The 13,741-nt window shown below is 54.0% G+C and overlaps 3 protein-coding genes across 7 annotated transcripts in view; 1 reads left to right on the plus strand and 2 right to left on the minus strand.

Annotated features, from left to right (window-relative positions):
* LOC136749080 (bcl-2 homologous antagonist/killer) overlaps window positions 1-4,014 on the minus strand; it is a 15,120-nt gene extending 11,106 nt beyond the window's left edge. The window contains exons 1-2 of the mRNA XM_066703017.1: window positions 3,789-4,014; window positions 1,448-1,547 (exon numbers count right to left, since the gene is read on the minus strand). Coding sequence (XP_066559114.1) covers window positions 1,448-1,526 — 79 coding nt within the window. The 5' untranslated portion in view covers window positions 1,527-1,547; window positions 3,789-4,014. The remainder of the gene's footprint in view (window positions 1-1,447; window positions 1,548-3,788) is intronic.
* Window positions 4,015-6,316: 2,302 nt separating this feature from the next.
* On the minus strand, window positions 6,317-11,445 carry LOC136749085 (BEN domain-containing protein 6). 5 transcript variants are annotated; one of them, XM_066703026.1, is made up of 9 exons: window positions 10,976-11,445; window positions 10,435-10,630; window positions 9,209-9,358; window positions 8,802-9,087; window positions 8,518-8,717; window positions 8,364-8,417; window positions 8,013-8,205; window positions 7,051-7,187; window positions 6,317-6,861 (listed from the first exon to the last, which is right to left on the minus strand). In XM_066703026.1, the coding sequence occupies exons 2-9, from the start codon at window positions 10,591-10,593 to the stop codon at window positions 6,826-6,828; spliced, it is 1,215 nt and encodes a 404-aa protein (XP_066559123.1). In that variant the 5' UTR covers window positions 10,594-10,630; window positions 10,976-11,445; the 3' UTR covers window positions 6,317-6,825. The 5 variants fall into 5 exon arrangements, with proteins under 5 accessions (XP_066559123.1, XP_066559121.1, XP_066559122.1 ...); XM_066703024.1 differs by having other exon boundaries at window positions 10,435-10,701; XM_066703025.1 differs by having other exon boundaries at window positions 10,972-11,445.
* A 101-nt stretch (window positions 11,446-11,546) lies between these two features.
* On the plus strand, window positions 11,547-13,741 carry tomm6 (translocase of outer mitochondrial membrane 6 homolog (yeast)). The gene is made up of 3 exons (XM_066703032.1): window positions 11,547-11,705; window positions 11,843-11,978; window positions 13,610-13,741. Exons 1-2 carry the CDS (start codon window positions 11,605-11,607, stop codon window positions 11,937-11,939), a joined length of 198 nt encoding a protein of 65 aa, XP_066559129.1. The 5' UTR covers window positions 11,547-11,604; the 3' UTR covers window positions 11,940-11,978; window positions 13,610-13,741.

Raw genomic sequence — 13,741 nt, forward strand, 5'->3', positions numbered from 1 at the left:
CTGACCTCTAGCATCAACAAGGCATTTTCGCCCACAGGACTGCCGCATACTGGATGTTTTTCCCTTTTCACACCATTCTTTGTAAACCCTAGAAATGGTTGTACGTGAAAATCCCAGTAACTGAGCAGATTGTGAAATACTCAGACCGGCCCGTCTGGCACCAACAACCATGCCACGCTCAAAATTGCTTAAATCACCTTTCTTTCCCATTCAGACATTCAGTTTGGAGTTCAGGAGATTGTCTTGACCAGGACCACACCCCTAAATGCATTGAAGCAACTGCCATGTGATTGGTTGGTTAGATAATTGCATTAATGAGAAATTGAACAGGTGTTCCTAATAATCCTTTAGGTGAGTGTATATTGTCATATCGCACAGCCCTAATATGAAGGTAATACTGTAACTACATACAGTCACCCCCAAAGACACGTGACAGTCTACTGATACAACCAAATAATACACGGGTGCTTCACATTGTGCAGAACGTGCACAGATGTGAGCAGCACAACAATTTTCAGACTCTGTGACAACAGTCTGAATAGTGACGCATCAAGCTGTCTATTTAAACGCACTGTATGCAGTTATTGAACACAACAATAGGCTGCTGTACGAATGTATGCTGTATGAATATCATACTCAGCATTGCGATGTTGTGTGATGATTGTTTTGCCTACAAATATACAATACAGTGTAACCTGTGACGTCCCCTAAATATCCATCTGGACTATTTTACTGCTACTGCCAGACATTTCAAACTATATTGCTGCTTTACACAACCGGGGCAATTCATCAAGGGGTTTACAGCAATGTGTTATTTCTGACACAAACAAAAGTACAAGTAAGACACAAAATGACTGAAACATGACTCGCTCCCACACAACATCTTTAGATCAAACTGTAGCTCTGTCTATCTATGCATGTTAACTTTACTTGCATTTTATTGCATTTACAAAAAAATGAGGGAAATACCTTTGTAACCCCCTGGATGAATACAGCCCAATATCCAACTGAACAGTTAAGATGCCATTAACAATGGCCATTAACTATATGTCAATGAACAGACACATATCAAAGCTCTACCCTCACTCGCTGGTACTTAACAGCCTAAACCAGCAAACAGTATTTGTGGGTGAAACGTGGGGTTCGCTTCCTGATTGCATAAGAACCTCCAGAGTCACATTTTCAAGAGAACTGAACTGTTATATGCAAAACTACACCTCCTGATTGTGTGTGTGTGTCACGTGTGTGACCTGCAACTTGGACTCTGCCACCAGCCCATCCCAGCCATAAACCTAAGTTTTCAGAGAGCTGGAGAGGGGGATGCTGGGTAATCTGACAGGGAGGGTGGGCTGCACACAGGAGGGTCTCCACACAGCGGCCCCTCTCTCTCGTGCTTTACTGGCACAGCTCTGACAGTGAAGTGAAGAGGAAGGTGAAGTGTCACTACCTGCCTCCTGGGTGGGCCCCTCTCTGCTCTCCTCCATCCGATTGGGCATCAAGGGGTCGTCTCCGCCCCCTGTGGCCATGGCTCACCCAATCAGACGGCACTGCGGACACACAGACATTATATGATATAACTCGAAGTGCGGACAGTCAGGCAGACAGACAGACAGCCAAGGCAGAGTTACATTATAGCTATTCACACAAAGACAGACAGACACACACTGACACAGACTAACACAGACAGACAGACAGACACACACACAAACACACACACACAGATGGACCAGGCTGTGTTTCTAGACACAGCGAGCCTCGAGCTCAGCTGTGCGGATCTGGGGGTGCCTGGAAACATCCCAGCTATAAATACCCCACCCGCCCAGTGCAGCCTGTAATCAGACCAGTGTGTCCATCATCAGGAGAGTGAAGCGAGTGGCAGCTCAGGCTGTGTGTGTCTGTCTGTCTGTGTGTGTCTGTGTGTCAGTGTGTGTCTGTCTGTCTGTGACAGAGTGTGTGTGTGTGTCAGTGTGTGTCTGTGTGTCAGTGTGTGTGCGTGTCAGTGTATGTCTGTGTGTCAGTGTGTGTGTCTGTCTGTCTGTGACAGAGTGTGTGTGTCTGTCTGTCTGTGACAGAGTGTGTGTGTGTCAGTGTGTGTGTGTCTGTGACAGTGTGTGTGTCTGTCTGTGACAGAGTGTGTGTGTGTGACAGTGTGTGTGTGTGTGTCAGTGTGTGTGTCTGTCTGTCTGTGACAGAGTGTGTGTGTGTGTCAGTGTGTGTGTGTCAGTGTGTGTGTGTGTGTCTGTCTGTGACAGTGTGTGTCTGTGACAGTGTGTGTGTGTCAGTCTGTGTCAGTGTGTGTCTGTGTGTCAGTGTGTGTGTCTGTCTGTCTGTCTGTGTCAGTGTGTGTCTGTCTGTCTGTCAGTGTGTGTGTGTCTGTCTGTCTGTGTGTGTCAGTGTGTGTGTGTCTGTCTGTCTGTGTGTGTCAGTGTGTGTGTGTCTGTCTGTGTGTGTCAGTGTGTGTGTGTGTGTGTCTGTCTGTGTGTGTCAGTGTGTGTCTGTCTGTCTGTGTGTGTCAGTGTGTGTGTTTGTCTGTCTGTGTGTGTCAGTGTGTGTGTTTGTCTGTCTGTGTGTGTCAGTGTGTGTGTGTCTGTCTGTCTGTCTGTGTGTGTCAGTGTGTGTGTGTCTGTCAGTGTGTGTGTGTCTGTCTGTGTGTGTGTGTCAGTGTGTGTGTGTCTGTCTGTCTGTCTGTGTGTGTCAGTGTGTGTGTGTGTCTGTCTGTGTGTGTCAGTGTGTGTGTGTGTCTGTCTGTCTGTGTGTGTCAGTGTGTGTGTGTGTCTGTCTGTCTGTGTGTGTGTGTCTGTCTGTGTGTGTGTGTGTGTGTCAGTGTGTGTGTGTCTGTCTGTGTGTGTGTCAGTGTGTGTGTGTCTGTCTGTCTGTCTGTGTGTGTCAGTGTGTGTGTGTGTCTGTCTGTGTGTGTCAGTGTGTGTGTGTGTCTGTCTGTCTGTGTGTGTGTGTGTGTGTCAGTGTGTGTGTGTCTGTCTGTGTGTGTGTGTCAGTGTGTGTGTGTCTGTCTGTCTGTCTGTGTGTGTCAGTGTGTGTGTGTGTCTGTCTGTGTGTGTGTGTGTGTGTGTGTCTGTCTGTCTGTGTGTGTCAGTGTGTGTGTGTGTCTGTCTGTCTGTGTGTGTGTGTCTGTCTGTGTGTGTGTGTGTGTGTCAGTGTGTGTGTGTCTGTCTGTGTGTGTGTCAGTGTGTGTGTGTCTGTCTGTCTGTCTGTGTGTGTCAGTGTGTGTGTGTGTCTGTCTGTGTGTGTCAGTGTGTGTGTGTGTCTGTCTGTCTGTGTGTGTGTGTGTGTGTCAGTGTGTGTGTGTCTGTCTGTGTGTGTGTGTCAGTGTGTGTGTGTCTGTCTGTCTGTCTGTGTGTGTCAGTGTGTGTGTGTGTCTGTCTGTGTGTGTGTGTGTGTGTGTCAGTGTGTGTGTGTCTGTCTGTGTGTGTGTGTGTGTGTCAGTGTGTGTGTGTCTGTCTGTGTGTGTGTGTCAGTGTGTGTGTGTCTGTCTGTCTGTCTGTGTGTGTCAGTGTGTGTGTGTGTCTGTCTGTGTGTGTGTGTGTGTGTGTCAGTGTGTGTGTGTCGCAGTAGTCGGGTCACACGCTGCTCAGTCGGATGATCTCAGGGCTTCTATTCCGTGTTGTGACGAACCCCCCCCCGCTCGCCTCTACGACAAGTAACAGAAATCAGTGCGGAGAGTAACGAGCCTCCCGTCCCACGGAGTGAGAGAGAGACAGACAGACAGACAGACAGACAGAGTGGGAGAGAGACTCCCTGCGGATCCGTCCGTCCCGCTGATCCCTCACCTGCAGCGCTGTCGAGGTTCCCAGGCCCGTTTCCTCCGTGAAAGGAATTCGGCAGCAGTGGAGCCGCGCCTCGGCGATGCAGTCTCTCCCTCGGCACAGCGGCCTCGTCTCCCGGTCTTTCCTGCGTCCGTGTCTCCGGTCCCGCTCAGACTGCCCGGCCGCTTCCTGGTTCTCCTGCGCAGCGATGCCGTGACGTTGGCAGGAGCTCCGGCCAGGAAGAGCGAGCGGCAAGAGGGCCGACGCGCAGAGCCGGCCGAGGCCCCACAGCGCCCCTGAGGGCCAGAGCGGGGAGCACACCCAGTGGGGCGACATGGACGCAACAAGGACATCAGAACAAAAACAAAAGAAAACTAAAAGTGAAACTCAATCCCACACTCAATCAGGACGAATAAAACGACATCTACTGTGGTAAAATACAGTAAGGTGTAATGTGGTGTGTCGTGGAAAACACGCAGTAAAGTGTAGTTATCCGTGGTAACAATTGTGGGGACACGGTGCGCTGATGCACTGTCCTGGCATTTACTAATACACGAAGGCTATAGGCTACATACAGAGCAACTGTATTATATTATTCATTGAATATTGCATGCCAATTCCAGTGGGTTAATTCCTGTAGAGCTTTCAATATATTCTCAGTTATTTCATCGTATTTAATAATATACTATGAAATCTCCTGTGAGATTGCACTTTACTACGTTTTATCACACTACTTGCCTTGTGTTACCAGTACTCGTATTGCTATTTTGATCTCCCCTATGCTCCCTCTCCCCTGGCCCTTGACTGAGACCTAACATCTTGTCTGCACTCATCAGCTCTTATAATCCAGGATGTAAGACCTCATATATTGTAGGCCTATTCACTTGTGTAAATTGGAATTTGTAATGTTTTATGCCTTGAACTGCACTGTATTTTTGCACTTTATATTGCACTTATAATTTGTAAGCCACCCTGGATATATGAACTAAATAATAATAATAATAAAACCTTTCAACCGACAATGTGTACACTGGTTCTTATTTTAATTATGTTTTTTGTTAGCTGTGGTGTCAATGTCACCAGTGTACACCAGAGCATTATTAATATATGATATTGTCAATGTCACAAACAAAAATGTAACTATTTGATATGTAAAGCAAAACGATTAGTGGTTATGAATCGAGTTACGAGTAGTTCAGTAACAAAAGTAGTCAATGCATTGTGATTGGCACGATTTGTTGCCCTTAGTGCGTAGCTGGAGCAGGACTGAGTCAGTCCCAGTCTCCTCTAGGGCAGCAGTGCTGGTTCTGGGCTCGCTGCAATGGAGACTTTGTTCAGTCCGCAGCTGGACACGAACTTCAGCCGCCGAGTTGGTTGCAATGGGAATCAAACCTGCAGACTAGTTTAGTCTGGAGCTGCGCACTAACCACCGGATCATCTTCAATCAGTGCTGCTTTCAGTTCGTTGACATGGACCCGTAGTGTTTATCTGACCATAATAATAACAATCAACCCTCTTTTGCAGTGTGAATAAGTACAGAAGGTAAACCTCTCAGAGTGACCCATAGCTGCCCCTTTAGACAGAGGCTTGTGCTGATAACAGGAGACTCAGACACTCAGTCTGTTTTCAGAGTAGAGGGCAGGACCACAGACACACAGACCGGACACAGGGGACACACCAGCGCCATGTGGAGACGCAGCTCCGTCCTGCTGCTGTGTCTGCTCTGGCCTGGGCTGGCTGAGCCAGGCCCGAACCCTGTTCCCGAGCCACCCGTGGTGTGGACTGCGCAGAATCCAGTGCAGGGCATCAGGACCAGACACTATCACAGCTTTTTCGCCCTGCCCCTATGGCCTCCTGGAGCAACATCCACGCATTCGGGGGCAACCCAGGCAGAGGTACCACTCTCACAAACTCACCCCAGGGACAGTCCTCGGCTCCCTGCTGGCCATCGTGCCCACGTCTCTCCCAGCATGCATCAGTGCTTCCTGTCCGCGGTCTCGTGGGCAGGAACTGTTCATAGCCCCTCCCTACCCCGTGCTATCTGAGCCGCAGTTCCCCGTCTCTCCTGCAGGTGACGCTGCTGGGACACAGCGGGGGGGGGGGGAAGAGGCTGTGGTCTGTGGGGCGCTGGCCGCCAGCATGGTCTGATACCGCGGCCGCTTCACTCACCACGGGGACCCCAACAGCCCCTCACCCGCTCCCTCGGCCAATCACAGGGGTGACCTGCGTCCCCTGGCCAGTCGCAGTGAGAGTCCAGCCCCCACCCCCTACATCCCACCGATGGCTGGCTCTCTCACACTGTCCCCGAGCCCCAGCCTGGCCACGCCGCCCCACCGCAAATATCCCACCAGCCTCCGCCCCGTCTGGAAGCAGACATCGTGGCCTTTCGTTTTGTCAAGAGTTAATGAGTGAACGGGTAAAACTCTCACAGATCCGTCTCTCACGCACGCACGCACGCAAACACGGGTGCACTCTCACAGATCCAGCACACACACACACACACACGCGCACGGGAGGTCAGACCTCAATGACATGGTGCAGACAGAACAGTGTGAAAAGTGGAAAGTCTTTATTTCATCATCATCATCTCTACCACAAGCTAGTCTAGGAAAGCAGGAGCTCAGTGATCGGTGCGGCGCCTCTCCCACATCACCACGCAGCCCCGCCACAGTGCCGGAGTCAGCAACACAACCCAAGGGAACAATAAATAAAAATAGGATGACAACAGCAACAAAAGTATCCTTGATCCCCGCAGAGCGCCGGCACACGCTCCAGGCCTGTCCTCCACGGTGCTGCCAACGGCCACACGCCGGCCGCAGCGCTCAGTACAGTGCTCTCGCCCACATGGGCAGAGCCGGTGAGCCACGTTTCCCCCGGGTGGGGTCCGCGTGCCGTGGGGGGGGCGACCGTGACATCAGAGGAACTCCCCACCCAGCGGGGGCTCCCACAATCCAGGCGAGGCCGAGGCCGTGTGCACATCGGGCGTCCTGGCGGCGCACCGGCTCTGGGGGTCCAGGGGGGGTGCGCTCTGCTCGGGGGGGGGGTGCCAGCCAGCGCAGCATCATGGTGACGGCTCGGCCTCCTGGGACTCGGCCTTCTGAAACGCAACGGCACAAAGACACAACCAGCATTATCAGCATCTTCGTTACTGCTGTGGATTACAATTAGCATCATCACTTTCACTGCCGGGTCCAGAAACCCGAGGAAGGCACCCCGTCGACCCTGCGCATCGTTAACGTGCTGGGGGGTTAGTCAGCGCCAGGTTGGGTATCGGACCGGGACTGACCGGGCAGTTCATCAGGGGGTAGAACTCAGACTTGACCCGGCTGGCGGCGAACTTCTTGGTGCAGTTGTTGAGTTTCTGGCCCATCATCCTGCGGATCAGCGTGTCGGTCATGTCCGGGAACAGGTGCTTCGTCACGTCTGGGAACAGGGAGAGCCCACAGTCACACAACGCAACAATACAACACACATACTAACAGTCACACACCACACACAGACACACGGTCAATCGCCGAGTTAGTATGGAGCTCTGTACGGAGTTGTGTACTCACTAGTACGATCTCAGGATCATCCCCAGCTGCAGACTAAAGTTAGTTCCCACTGCAACGAGAAAAGAGCTGGAGCGGAGCGGAGACCAGCTGATCCCCAGCCTTAGTGCCTAACTGAGGATCAGGTCTGTTCTGCTACTAAACAGGCAGTGGAATCAGTGAAGAGGCTGGGCCTCGTCTCCACTAGCACACCTTAGTGCGTAGCTGGAGCAGGACTGAGTCAGTCCCAGTCTCCTCTAGGGCAGCAGTGCTGGTTCTGGGCTCGCTGCAATGGAGACCTTATTCAGTCCGCAGCTGGACACGAACGTCAGCCACCGAGTTGGTTGCAATGGGGATCAAACCTGCAGACTAGTTTAGTCCGGAGCTTTCACTTCGGTGTGATTGACCCACAGTCACAATACACACTGTAACAGTGATAATACAACAGACACACACAATAGACCCACTGTAACAGTAATGCAAACACACTAACACAGACAGTACAAGTCATACAGAGTCACACAGCACAATACACTAACACACACCAGTCACAAACCACACAACATTACAATACACACTATAAAACAGTCACAATACTCACACGCACCAGACAGACAACACCAACAGACACTGTCAATCACTGTCTCAAACACACACACACACACACACACAACCCGCGCACACAGCCGTGAGGCCCCGGGGCCCACACATCCCTCACCCAGGATGGCCTGCACCTCGGCACGGTCCATGGCCGGCTTGGTCTCGCGGTACTTGGAAGAGGAGGAGCGCGCGCCCGTCACGCTGTGCGTCGCCATGAACTCCGTGCTGTACAGCGACTGCATCAGGTCGTTCACGAACTTCTGCGGCGTCGACCGGTTGAGCCGCTCAATCTGCCCCGGCTCCAGCCGGATCTGGGGACAAGAGGGGCGGCATCACGGGGAGGGACGAGGACAGAGGCAGGACAGGCGACCAGAGGGACGGAAATGGAAATGGAAAATGGTGACAGACGGGCCAGTTGAAAGAGAGAGAGAGGGACAAGGAGGTCCACAGACAGAGGGACGGGGCTCACCTGGGAGTAGGGCGTCTGTGCGGCTGCGCTCCAGTCCGGGCCGGCGCTGGTGTCCTGGAACACAGACAGGATCCCGTTCAAACACAGGGCAAACAGGATCTTCACGTGTGTGTGTATAAATACATACGTGTGTGCGTCTCTCTGTGTGACTCACCCACTTCCTGTCGGGCGCGGGGGGGCTGGCGGGGCTGCCCTGCAGGGGGCTGGCCGAGGCGGAGGAGGTGGGACTTGACAGGGAGCTGGGGCTGGGGAACAGCGGGGGCGCGGTGGGGGGCGCATCCTCACCAGAGTCCTGCAGCAGAGACTCAGCCCGGTCCACCAGCCGGGAGAACGTCTTCACTGCCTTGGGCAGCACTGCAGAGAGGGAGAGAGAGAGTGAGAGTCGGCCCTCGGGTCCCCATGCCCGTGCCCCCCGCACCCCCCGGCCCCGACGCTCACCACGGCACAGTGTGAGGGACTGGCGCAGGCGGCGCGTCTCGCGGGCGGAGCGGGCCAGCTTGGCGCGCAGGACCTTGATCTCGGCGATGAGGTCATCCTTGGAGCGCCGGAACAGCGCAGCCTCCTCCTCCTCCCAGTCGCTGTCGCCGCGCGGCGCACACTCCAGCCCTGCCGCCGGCTCGCCCTGCTCCCGCTGCAGGGACAGCTCCAGCTGGGACAGGATGTTGAGGGAGGGGGCGGCGTCCAGGTCTGGGGGGTTGAGGGCCGGCCTCTTCATCGCTGGCTCCTGTTTCACACACACACAACACTGTTACTCACCGAGCCTCTGCTATTCTAAAGTGGTTTTGTATATACAACTATACTTCAGAGATCCACAGGGGGACACAGACGGACACAGACAGCCTCACCCCGCCGTCCTCCTCGCTGTCGCTGCCGGAGTCGGTCCAGGTGTCCCGCGCGGCTCTGCGTCTGGCCTCGGGGACGCTGGGGGGCGCGGAGTAGGGGGGTTCGCAGGCATCGTCGTAGTCACTCAGAAACTCCGTCTCCTCCACTTTCACCTGCGAGTGTCAGAAGCAGACAACAGGAGAGCGATATATACTGTAAAACTTCAAATAACTTAACTCCAATTAACTGCGGCGTCAACTGGAGGCGATTATATTAAACACTCATAAATAGAGAGACACCGCAGATTCATGCAGGGTAAGAGGAGCCTGGAAACATTGCTTCATTGTAGAAGTAGGCTAATAGGCCAGGCTTTAATTTATTATTTTTGTCATTATTTTTTAATTGCTTTCCAAGATTCAAACAAATCACATTCAATGTGTAGTGAACTATACACTGGACTGAAAACAAGACACCGGTAATTGTGTTAGCAGTCTGTGAGTCGACATACTGTGAACTCTGCTAAATACACACAAAGCACTTCAACAAAACTGGAAATACGCTTTAAACATAACCAACAACACTATACTTCACTAATCCATTGTTTATGTCACAGCTGACAGTTAGATCAATGACTACAATTATCAGCAATACATAGTTAAAGTGAGATATAAATTAATAATAACACAAGTGATGGTGTTTTTTTTTTTTTTTAATTAATATACGGTATATACATTTACTTAAAACAAGACAAACGCGTAACCCGGCGTTTATTAGAGACAGGCTGCTATTTGAGACCCGGCGACTATTGGACGTTTTACGGTGTGTGCATATATATTACATACATATACATACATACACACACAGCACTGTTTTCTGACTGAATTCGTCCCTTCAGGAAACAGTGTGTAATGCAGTTTTGGGTTCTCACAAGTCTTACTTATTTAAAAGAAACCAATAAAGCTCCGACTGTCAACACAGACACAGACACTACAGACACTACACACACAGACACACTACACACACACGAGAGCGCATCGCCTCCTTCACAGTCCGTCTGTAAGGGACCCCCGGGTGCCAGACCCACCCCACGCACACGCACCTGCTGAGGGGCGCTGCAGCCTCCCTTTCCGGCACTTTTGCTGATCTGGCAAATACACACTGATTAAGAAACACCGGTGAGGTGTGAATATAATTGACAAGACTCCTATCTACCCGCAGCTCCCTCCCTCCATCCCGCCCGACTCCGCACCTGCTCGCAGTCACTCCCCGAGTAATAGGACATCTCCCCGGCAGCTCCCGGGCTTCCCTCGGGGTCGCCGCCGTCAGGCTCGCCGGGACTGGAGTCGTGGTGGAAAAGGCCGGCAGGCCGGTCGCACGGCGCCTCCGAGTCCGACTCCTCGCCCTTCATCTACGGGTGTCGGCGGGGGTCAGCGAGAGCAGCGGGTCTGTGCGGAGGAAGAGCAGCCGAAATCTCAGCGCAGGCCTCCCTGCCGCGGCGCCCAGGCACAGGCACTTCCTGTTCGGGGACACAAGCCAGGCTTTACCGCGCCGCTCCGCTGTCCTGCGCGCTGCGGGCCGCGGCGGTTGTGTGCGAAGTTAGTGTGGCGGCGTCACGGCCATGTTTCCCCGGCGCGGCGTGCGAGAGACTCGGGCTGGGGCGCCGCCGGTTTGGGCAAGCGAGTTAACTTCAGTGCAGCCCTGTGCTGGGGCGCGTCTGGACGCACACGACGCCCGCACCGCCCGCGCTCAGTTGAAATACAAGATGAAAAGATGAAAAGTTACTTACGCACCGTCTCCGTGTGCGTCCTGCGGCGCGGCGGCGGCTCCCGCACGGCCGGGCTGTCCTGGGCGGCTCGGCTGGGCGCTGCAGAGAGAGCGGGCTGTTTTGCGGTGTTTGTGGAAGTCGCAAGTGCGGGACAGAGCCGCTCGCCTTTGTTGTGAATCCGCTCTCCAGCCACTGTGCGCGGGTCACATGACCCCGGAGTCCCTCTTAAAGGCGCAGCGAGCGCAGAGCTACATCCCCGTATGAAAGCCTGAGAGCCGCGCCGCGCCGATTCCCTCCAGCGTCCACGCACGACGCCCGCACTGCTTTAAAGCTGCAGTCGCAGTAGTTGTATTACCTATGAATCGCTGACTCTCATCCACTGGTGGGTGACAAGATTGTCATCTCCAGAAACGGCGCCATGTATTTATTATTACTAATGATACCACTGACGCTGAGGATATTCGACGCTCTTGTACATCATACACTCCGCTCATGAGCGGCGCAGGGACTCGTATATGCCTGTAGTGCAGTTTGTTTCCGGACCCTTTTCAGCGGCGCACCGGGCGGAAGCAGCTCGTTGTTGTGGCGCACACGTCCGGTGCTCTTGAGTGCGCGAGGCCGGGTGTCAGTGCAGCGAGCCGCGGAGCAGCGAGGATGAAGGCCGCGCCGAGAGCAGTGGAGCCCAGGCCCTCCGGGGTGAAGGAGTGGGTCAGCACCGCCTTCCGCTTCGCCACCGACAGGAACGACTTCAGAAGGTAGGTCGCTCCAGCGTGGGTCGGCCGGGTCGTGGATTAAAACCCCGAGCGGCCCGTCCGCTGTGCTCGCCCAGCCGACTTCCATTTCTTGCAAATATCGATCCCCTGCTTATTGGCTTATTTTCGTCTTCTCCCAGGAATCTGCTGGTTAATGTGGGTCTGTTCGCAGCCGGGGTCTGGGTCGCCAGGAATCTGTCCGACTTCGATCTGATGTCCCCGCAGCCCCTCTCTTAACCGCGGGGAGGAGGTGAGGCAGCTGTCTGAGCCGGGGAGGTAAGAGCGACACGCCGCCGCGGTGCAGCGAGGCCTGGCGATCCGGATCTCGTCAGCCATTTCACAGAGCGGCACCAGGGGCTGCGCTGTGTGTGCGCCCAGCTGCCCAGAGTACGTGTGGGGTGGTGTGTGTGTCCAGAGTACATGTGGGGTGGTGTGTGTGTGTGTCCAGAGTACATGTGGGGTGGTGTATGTGTGTCCAGAGTACATGTGGGGTGGTGTGTGTGTGCGCCCAGCTGTCCAGAGTACGTGTGGGGTGGTGTGTGTGTCCAGAGTACATGTGGGGTGGTGTGTGTGTGTGTGTGTCCAGAGTACATTTGGGGTGGTGTGTGTGTGTCCAGAGTACATGTGGGGTGGTGTGTGTGTGCGCCCAGCTGCCCAGAGTACATGTGGGGTGGTGTGTGTGTGCGCCCAGCTGTCCAGAGTACGTGTGGGGTGGTGTGTGTGTCCAGAGTACATGTGGGGTGGTGTATGTGTGTGTGTGTGTGTCCAGAGTACATTTGGGGTGGTGTGTGTGTGTGTCCAGAGTACATTTGGGGTGGTGTGTGTGTGTGTCCAGAGTACATTTGGGGTGGTGTGTGTGTGTGTCCAGAGTACATGTGGGGTGGTGTGTGTGTGCGCCCAGCTGCCCAGAGTACATGTGGGGTGGTGTGTGTGTGTCCAGAGTGTGTGTGTGCGCCCAGCTGTCCAGAGTACGTGTGGGGTGGTGTGTGTGTCCAGAGTACGTGTGGGGTGGTGTGTGTGTCCAGAGTACGCGTGGGGTGGTGTATGTGTGTGTGTGTCCAGAGTACGTGTGGGGTGGTGTGTGTGTGTCCGTCCAGAGTACGTGTGGGGTGGTGTGTGAGTGTGTGTCCATCCAGAGTACATGTGGGGTGGTGTGAGTGTGGGTCCGTCCAGAGTACATGTGGGGTGGTGTGTGAGTGTGGGTCCGTCCAGAGTACATGTGGGGTGGTGTGTGAGTGTGGGTCCGTCCAGAGTACATGTGGGGTGGTGTGTGTGAGTGTGGGTCCGTCCAGAGTACATGTGGGGTGGTGTGTGTGAGTGTGGGTCCGTCCAGAGTACATGTGGGGTGGTGTGTGTGTGTGTGTGTGTGTGTCCAGAGTACATGTGGGGTGGTGTGTGTGTGTGTCCAGAGTACATGTGGGGTGGTGTGTGTGTGTGTCCAGAGTACATGTGGGGTGGTGTGTGTGTGTCCATGTGTCCAGAGTACATGTGGGGTGGTGTGTGTGTGTCCATGTGTCCAGAGTACATGTGGGGTGGTGTGTGTGTGTGTCCAGAGTACATGTGGGGTGGTGTGTGTGTGTCCAGAGTACATGTGGGGTGGTGTGTGTGTGTCCAGAGTACATGTGGGGTGGTGTGTGTGTGTCCAGAGTACATGTGGGGTGGTGTGTGTGTGTCCAGAGTACATGTGGGGTGGTGTGTGTGTGTCCATGTGTCCAGAGTACATGTGGGGTGGTGTGTGTGTGTCCATGTGTCCAGAGTACATGTGGGGTGGTGTGTGTGTGTCCATGTGTCCAGAGTACATGTGGGGTGGTGTGTGTGTCCAGAGTACATGTGGGGTGGTGTGTGGGTGTGTGCTCAGCTCTCCAGAGTAACACACCAGCTGCCTCTGCTCTTGCTGTCCCTTGCAGATGCTCATGACCAAAGTGCTGGAAAGGGGACTTGACGTGGACAGAGGACTGCGGGGCCACAGGGCCCAAGACTCGTCACTGTACTGTGTTGTCATTATTTAAGGAATGCAATAAAGCATTGTGTGAAGTGTA

This window comes from Amia ocellicauda, chromosome 5 (genome assembly GCF_036373705.1).
Source record: "Amia ocellicauda isolate fAmiCal2 chromosome 5, fAmiCal2.hap1, whole genome shotgun sequence".
Taxonomy (NCBI): Eukaryota; Metazoa; Chordata; class Actinopteri; order Amiiformes; family Amiidae; genus Amia; species Amia ocellicauda.

Excerpts from the sequence above, each read along its gene's own strand:
- tomm6 (XM_066703032.1), top strand. The coding sequence starts at position 11,605 with ATGAAGGCCGCGCCGAGAGCAGTGGAGCCCAGGCCCTCCGGGGTGAAG. Across the intron at positions 11,706-11,842 it reads GACAGGAACGACTTCAGAAG|GAATCTGCTGGTTAATGTGG; the intron begins GTAGGTCGCTCC and ends GTCTTCTCCCAG.
- LOC136749085 (XM_066703026.1), bottom strand. The coding sequence starts at position 10,593 with ATGAAGGGCGAGGAGTCGGACTCGGAGGCGCCGTGCGACCGGCCTGCC. Across the intron at positions 9,359-10,434 it reads CGGGGAGTGACTGCGAGCAG|GTGAAAGTGGAGGAGACGGA; the intron begins GTGCGGAGTCGG and ends TGACACTCGCAG. Across the intron at positions 8,418-8,517 it reads CCGCGCCCGACAGGAAGTGG|GACACCAGCGCCGGCCCGGA; the intron begins GTGAGTCACACA and ends TCTGTGTTCCAG.